Source organism: Dysidea avara, chromosome 4, assembly GCF_963678975.1.
Source record: "Dysidea avara chromosome 4, odDysAvar1.4, whole genome shotgun sequence".
NCBI classification, from domain to species: Eukaryota; Metazoa; Porifera; class Demospongiae; order Dictyoceratida; family Dysideidae; genus Dysidea; species Dysidea avara.
In genome coordinates, this window is record NC_089275.1 from 7,322,341 (window position 1) to 7,330,564 (window position 8,224).

General features: G+C 36.1%; 1 protein-coding gene across 1 annotated transcript; it reads left to right on the forward strand.

Annotated features, from left to right (window-relative positions):
• The first annotated feature begins 705 nt into the window (after positions 1-705).
• On the forward strand, positions 706-7,633 carry LOC136253492 (3-ketoacyl-CoA thiolase, mitochondrial-like). Its single transcript, XM_066046167.1, has 8 exons — positions 706-781; positions 1,295-1,416; positions 3,487-3,603; positions 4,959-5,106; positions 5,498-5,670; positions 6,279-6,479; positions 6,531-6,627; positions 7,385-7,633. Exons 1-8 carry the CDS (start codon positions 706-708, stop codon positions 7,522-7,524), a joined length of 1,074 nt encoding a protein of 357 aa, XP_065902239.1. The 3' UTR covers positions 7,525-7,633.
• Positions 7,634-8,224: the final 591 nt, after the last annotated feature.

An 8,224-nucleotide genomic window follows, 5' to 3' on the forward strand; every position in this document is an offset into this window, starting at 1 on the left:
TCTCTCAAAAGGAACTACAATACCTAACTCATTTCAATGATTTTAATTGGTGCCTTTTTATAAGCTCAGTACTGATGACATGTATTTCCATACTTGTTCATCCTGGTTAACAGGGTAGTCTACCTTATGTAGGATTACAGGAAGAGCATAAATTATCAATTTAGTTGGTTAGAAAGTAGACTCTGAGGTTTAAATTTGTGGTATTGTAGGGAAAAACTTAGCATTTAGTCTAACATTCAACATTTTGTGGTGTGTCACCATAGAGACCATTAAAACACAGAATGGGCTAGAAACAGACTCACTAATAAACTTGGTCAAAATTTCATAGTCTAACACATTCTTTCTATGTTCTACTTATAGCACATTTGCCACTTTAGTACTGTAAACAAACTGAGAAGCCAGCTATGAGATACCACTGATGAGGTGCTGTTACTTTATTTTTCAGGTTCAGTAGTGCAGATGGGAATGATATACACAAGTGGCTGTGACTGCTTTATATTTAGTATTTCAGTTAAATGCAGCTACAGATATCTACTCCCTCTTATAATAGTGTAAAATGCTTCAAATAGTGTTGTGGTGTCTGAAGTACATATGCTCCTCTAAGGAAATTGTCGATACGAATGTCTTGCTATGATTTTCTTGCATGGACCATGTAAAAAAGAAAAAGCAGACACTCGTCAGAACCAGAAAAGTCACATGCCAAAGATGAGTTTGTTATTGTGGCATGAAACAGTGGCTGTCCGCTGTTTCTTGTGGCCTCTAGCTTTGCAACCATGGTCAGGTAAACAGAACAAAGAGTATATCTAGCACTATATCCAGTGTTGAAAATGCATATAAAAGGCTGAATACTGAATTTTAAAAATAGCCAAAATCCAATTTTCACACTCTTCTGCTTTTTGTATTTCCATGATGGCTTTCAATTAATGACAGCATTTTTGCTCAGACTGTTAGCAAGTCCTTTTTTTTATTCTCTCTGTGTTGTCACATCATCAGGAATCAGATCACAACAACTTTTTGTGTGTTATCAAATTAAACTTGAACTAGATCAGAGAGTAGTGAAAATATCACAAATTATTAAGAGGACCCTAATCCTACACACACAGAGTGATCTTACTCAAACAAATGTCAGATAAAATGTCTAACTCAGTAAACAACATAATAAAAATATTTAATTTGTCATGAGGTATGTGTACACAGTAGGATGGCTTGATTGGAGAAACCTCTTAGCTGATTAATTAGCTGTACAGAATTTTAAAAGTTTGGCTTCGGTAAAATGTAGATAACAGACATTGAGGATTATACTTTGTTGAAATTCTACACGTTTGCCAAAGGAATGAAGTACGATGTATACTATCCAAGTCTCCAATTACTTGTAGCTGTGTAGTAGACAATACCAGTCCAACAGGACAACTGGAGGTGCGGATAACATACATGTATAACAGTATGACACTACAACAACCTGGGAATGTGTGTATAAACAAACTCCTTGTATACAGTTGTAATGTGGGGTGCTATATACATAATACTGTACAGTGTAGGGGTGGGGAATTTTAATGAATTTGCATTGCAGTATTGTCAAAATTTTCCTATCAAAATTTTACAATTAGTAGGCATTTGACCAAAATTTTACTCATCAAACTGCCAAATCATCAAAAAATTTCCCACTTCCAATTTTTGCACTTTTCAGTGTGTTACTGTAAGTTTACTGCTAGTTTACTGCTAGTTTACGTCATTTGTCACTATTTGGGATAATATAGGTATTTGCTGACATATCAAATATTGACAAGCACTGACAGATGTACAGTAGAGCCAGATGTATGTAGCTGTATTAAGTTTGAAGAAACCATCCAATGGGGAATTGTAGTATTCATGCAAGCTAACTAATCTCTTTTTAAATTCACAAGTTTACAAATATAAGATAAGAATTTTACAAGCTCAGTACCTCATTACCATCACTGCTATAAAAAGTGTGTAAACAAGGGGATTATCACTTGAAGTGCAAAGTTAATCCTCATAATTATACGTACTGTAACAATAAACATGTATGGCTAAAGTAGGGGTAGTTGGAAAAGGCGGATACGGTCAGACACGGACACGGACATTTTCAAAAAGTACTTTTACATATTTATATAACAGTTAATTTTCATACCTAACACTGTTTTTACAGCAGTCTTCGCTTCCAGACCCAGGCGTTGATCTTGTCATAGCGCTTATCCACATATAGGCGCATGTGCGAAGGATAGACTAGCACTCTAAAGGCCATGTAGTGTTGTATACATGCTCTAGAAATCTAATTCAGAGTCACAGAGATTAATCTAGCATGTCCCAACCTAATCTCGTAGGCCAGGTCCTTGAAACCCGCAACACTCGGTATAAGCGCCTGCGCCTTATGCTAAAAGGCGTAAGATTGTGGATTTGGCCTGCTAAGTTGCATGGGGCATACAAGCTAATCTCTACAACTATATAACTCTATATTAGACTTTAGAGCATGTGTACAGCACTATATGGTCTTTGGCATGCTGTGGAGTGCTGGTCTAGTCCTTCGCACATGTGCTTATAAATGGATAAGCGCTATGACAAGATCAACGCCTGGGTCTGGAAATGAAGACTGCCGTAAAACAGCGTTAGGTATGAAAAATAACTGTTATATATAAATGTAAAAGTGCTTTTTGAAAATGTCCGTGTCCGTGTCTGACCGTATCCGCCTTTTCCAACTACCCCTAAAGTAGGGAGTAAATTTGTACTTCAAGCTAAGTTACCTTGTGTAAGCACTTTTTATTGTAATGAGATCCCCCTTTTAGGGATCCCTGTGAGATCCCTAAAATTCCTTGCAACTTATTTGACTTTTATTCAACAATAGTGAACTTTTATAACATCACATCAAAGGAAGAAATGGCACCAGAAGTATGGGGCTATAATTGTATGACAAATGAGCATCCTATACTTTCACTAAAGGTGTCATGAAAGTATTGTCAATATTTTTCATGGAAAGTTCCAATCTTCATGATCACAATTATACAGTACTACCATACTGTATAACGATGAATTCCATTGCAATGGTTATATTGTACAAACCCCTCTTCACAAAAATCCCCGAACCCCAATAATTGTGGTCACCACTTTAACAATAAGACTACCTCACTGTAGTGACCTCATCAAGTAGGCCCCCAAAGATATCTAAGGTACATATATATATATATATTGACTTCCAATAATAGGACTACCTCACATTTCATGTGGTTGTGCTGACAAAACCTCATTGATAGGACCACCTGTGGGATTAAAAATATGGCTTCAATTACAAGGTGGTCTTAGCTATGTATGTTTGGGGCCTACTACTTGATCATTAGCACAGACTGATATATTGGGTGCTTGAATATATAAGAATATATAGTTTACTGTGTTCATAAATGTACCAATACGTACATATGTACAGACGCATGCTGTTGTTGACTGGTTAGTAATTTTCAACCGTTTCATTTGTAGGAGATCAAGCTAGGAGAAGCCAACATAGTGCTCACTGGAGGTACGGAGAGTATGAGTCAAGCCCCCTATGCTGTGAGGAATGCACGCTGGGGATCCCCCTTGGGAGTGGACCTGAAGGTAATTAAATTGTGCACTCTATACACTACGTACATGCTGAGTGTGTGTATTAGTAAATCACTACATGAGGCAAGGACAAAACAATTCAGCAAATTTGTCAAATTCATTTTCTGAAGTTTTATTTGTATAAACTAGGCCTGCAGCAAATATTTGATTCGTTTGGATATTTGTTTGTTAAGATTTTATCTAAATACCAAATTTACCATTTGGATATTCGTTTACTAGTAAATTACAAGTGTTTACAGTGGAAATGGTGTTGGTTACCAGCTATATTTCTACAAGATGGACTGTTCAGCCATGTAAAATTACAGCCACCATTAATTTTGCATATATTTCAGAGAGAAAGTGGCCATGTATGTAGCTGAATTCTAGCACTTTGCATTAATCAAAATGTTACCAAATAGTTTGGTATTCGTTTATTAAGACATCCTTTAAGAGATAATTTCCAATTATACAGTTTCTCCCATTCGTGTCAGTAAACCTCACAAGTCTTGACTTGACATCATGTACAGTATACAGTAGATCCTCAGTTATCTGAACCCCAATGTGTCTCAGGCAACGGTAAAAGTGTTCAGATAAGTGAATAGTTTGGATAACTGAATCCCATACATTTATATACAGAGCTCTGTTGAAATACTCTAATAGAACATACACTTGTACTCAAAATATTCTAATAAAATAATTTCGGATAAACAAGGGAAAGGGTCTACTGTATATGCTATGAATGGTTATACACACATTGTGTGTAGATTTCAAGTTCTAATTTAGACTGTTTGTACGTACATGTACCTTTTAAGAGGTCACACATGTTGAGGGTGTTCTGTAGGAATTCTGAATGATGGTAAAGCATTTCTACTGGCTGTAAACATTTTCCTAACCATGTCAGCCAAAATGTGGGTCTGACTCAATTATTGTACTCTTTTCTGCCAGTGAGTATTTTAACTATGTAGCCACAACTGTACAATTTATCCAGTAGAATTGTCCTGTTTTGTAGTAAGAAGTACCAAAAATAACCGAAACACAGATCCCACATGCACTGACTTCCATTTCTAATCCTCATAAGTATTATTGAGTCTATGAATACACAAATAAATAAATTTATAAAAAGCTTTAAGATTGTACTACAGTTTGGTAGGATTCAACTATACCTTAATACGTACACTCTCCAGTAGTTTTGTAACAAATGAGTAAATCAAAATTGTGAGTACTGGTCACTTTTACTGTGAAGCAGCCAGTTTAGCTATTGCCTACTATTGTGAGTAGAATTACCTGGATTGTCATTTTTTATCTCAGAGAGTCCTCTAAGATGAGGCTCCAGTGTAGTACTGCATTATTGTATTATTTTTTCACTCAAGATGGAGGACACGTTGTGGTCATCACTCACAGACTCATACTGTAAACTACCGATGGCATTGACTGCTGAAAAACTTGCTGACAAGTATGGTATCACTCGGGAGGACTGTGACCGCTTTGCGTTAGCCAGCCAACAACACTGGACAAATGGTTAGCACCATTGTATTCCATGATTAAGTGTTGTATGCTGTGTTGATGATTCATTGACTCATTTGTGTTTCAGTACTGTCATTGTTCACTCCTCACTCCCTTACCAACAACAAACCATTCAGCATATGGAGCTGTCATAGAAAAATTTAAAGGAGTACATATTGTATAATTATTTAAAATTGACACTGCAGTTTTGAAAGCATATGCAACCTTTAAATTGTTTATAAGAACCAGTGGTGCTTTAATATGTGCAATTACGTTTTGTTTAGCTATCACACAGACAGTTACATGTTTTACAAATTTTGCTTAACTACATCGATAAAAGGTCTTACTAGTAGTACTGCATTCTAGAAATATTTTGTACCTATTAGAATTGGTTACTTTCCATTAGCTCACAAAAATGGCTACTTTAAAGAGGAACTGGTACCAATGGAGGTGAAGGGTAAGAAAGGGAAGGAGCCATTTGTTGCTGATGAACATCCTTGTGAAGCAACGTTTGAGAAACTGCAGCAGCTCAAGCCAGTCTTCAAGGAAAATGGTGTAGTGACTGCTGGGAATGCATCAGTGAGTGACTTGAGTACTATCATGTAACCTTGCAGTGTTCAAGAACCTGCTGTATGAAGCTGCTATACGGCAGCTCATTTCTGCTATATATACTACTATACATCTAACTGTTCTGTTAACATTTTATGCAAAATGTTCATGTACATATAAGGGACTGTAGCTATTTACAAGGAATGTAATTACAATTTACGGTTACTTTTCAGTCCTTAGAAATATTATTGAATTATGATTGCATTATGCTATGCTGCACGCGGTGGGAACTCTACAGATGCTTTCAGTATGAAATTTCATGGACAAAATTTCTGCTAGCATTTGGTACCAGCTGATTTCAACAAATTTTACTGTTATTAGGTCCTTTTTCAGAGGTACTATGGGCTTTGGAAAGTGTCCTTTATGGATTTTATATGGAGAGTCCTTTAAGACTGCTTCTGCTGTATATAGTATGTAGGTGATTTGTGTGGAAAACTAGCGATCACTAAAACTCAGTTTTGTTCACTGCTTACGGTACCTCATACATGTCACATTATGATAATAAATAAGAATATTATTAATGAATGTTATATAACTTATTGCATAACACACATACCTATACTTACATTTTTCCTTAGGGTATTTGTGATGGTGCAGGTGCTGTAGTTTTAGCCAATGAGGAGGCAATAAACAAACACAACCTCACCCCATTGGCCAGACTGGTTGATTACACAGTGGTGGGTGTTGACCCTTCAATTATGGGTATTGGTCCTGCTCCTGCGATCAAACAGCTATTGGAGAAACAAGGACTGTCCCTTGACCAAATTGATTTAGTCGAGGCAAGTAGTCCAATGATATGTATTCAGTATAACATGGACATGATTGTACAGGTCAATGAAGCTTTTGCTGGTCAATCTTTGTCAGTTGCTAAAGAGTTGGGACTAGACATGGAGAAGACTAATGTCAATGGTGGTGCCATTGCTTTAGGTATGTGTGTACACCACTGTATTGTGTTATACATGTGTAGCAAGTGGAGTGGAACCTCTCGTAACAAACTCCAAAATATGAACACAAAAGGATAAACCTCCTCTCATAAGAACAAAAGATTTTAGTAACAGATCTGGCTCTTTGCATTTTATCTCTAAAAGGGGAAAACCACCTCTACATCACAGCAAAAAAAAAAGTGGGTACAATGGTTCCACTGTATTTGTAACCCACAGCAGAAAGTCAGTAATGATACGAGTGCCAATGGTGACTGTTGAATTATAGAGCATTTGATGAGAGATGTGCATTCTATTAAAATATAGTTCTATGTGTACCTTACTTCTCAAATCATACATTTCTCTATAGATGTTTTAAGTGACAAAAACAGTATTTTATCTTGATGAACCCACTTTAATTAGAATAATTTACTTGAACAGTTAAAATATATTTATATAGCAAAAATTTTTCTTGGTCTTGTAAAGACTTGTATTACCCTCATACCCCTGTCAACATGTTCTCATGGACACAACCTGCTTCTGTAAGTCCTACACAGTAGCAAATAAATAAACTCTGTATCCCTTATACAATGAGCTAGAAATCAAGACAGCTTGGCACATACTTGTTGGTGCCAAAGGTGTCCATGTTATACCAGTATTCTTATACTTACATGAAGAACAAATTCCTGTGTATACTGTCAAATTGCATTTTTCCATTTGCTTGGTAGGTTTTATAAAATCACTCAGTGATTGTTTTTTTCCAGGTCATCCTCTTGCTGCAAGTGGGTCACGTATCACAGCCCACTTGGTTCATGAGATGCGTCGAAGGGATATGAAGAGATCTATAGGATCAGCATGTATTGGTGGGGGACAAGGAATATCTCTGTTGCTGGAAAAGTGCTAACTACAGACTGAATTGTAAACTTCTTGAACTGAAAACTGTGCTAGTGGTGTAATTTATATCTGTCATAAAAAAGATTTTGACTTAATAACAATGGTTTTCAGTCATCAAATATGGTTCAGATCATGCAGTCAAATACATTCTTGTACAATTGTTTGAATAAAAACTCCCAAGCCCATCTACCATTTTCCCTTGGTTAAACACGAACCTCAATTATCCAAACTAATTGGGGGAAAAGCATGTTCATATAATCGAATAGTATGTAAAATCGAACTTCCATACATTTATATACAGAGTATTGCTCAACTACTCTAATAAAGCATACACTTGAATACTTTAATTGAGCATCGATTTGGTGTTTGGATAATTGAGGTTCCACTCTAGTATAGATAATCACACATTTAAGTGTAGTTACAAAAGTAATTGTACAAGTACTAGTAACAGTACAAGTCAAAATTGCACGAAGTGAATAACATATTTACCATCCTTACAGTTTGTAGTGTTCATCTGCCCAGCTTCTGAGTGTGTACATCAATATGTTGATGAGCTATGATTACATCACTTTCTTATTGTACTAAATTGGCTTCTGTATAATGGTTGGTTGCTTTACAACATAAGAAAAACTTGTGATTTGACATTTAAAAACTTTAATCCTCTGATTTAGTATTTAGTCCAGAGAAGTGATTTCTGTGGAGGACATGTA

Bases quoted from the DNA above. Each gene is read 5' to 3' on its own strand.
- LOC136253492 (XM_066046167.1), top strand. From the start codon at position 706: ATGAGTTTGTTATTGTGGCATGAAACAGTGGCTGTCCGCTGTTTCTTG. The intron at 6,480-6,530 runs GCAAGTAGTCCA...ATGATTGTACAG, and splicing joins ACCAAATTGATTTAGTCGAG to GTCAATGAAGCTTTTGCTGG. The intron at 6,628-7,384 runs GTATGTGTGTAC...GTTTTTTTCCAG, and splicing joins TGGTGGTGCCATTGCTTTAG to GTCATCCTCTTGCTGCAAGT.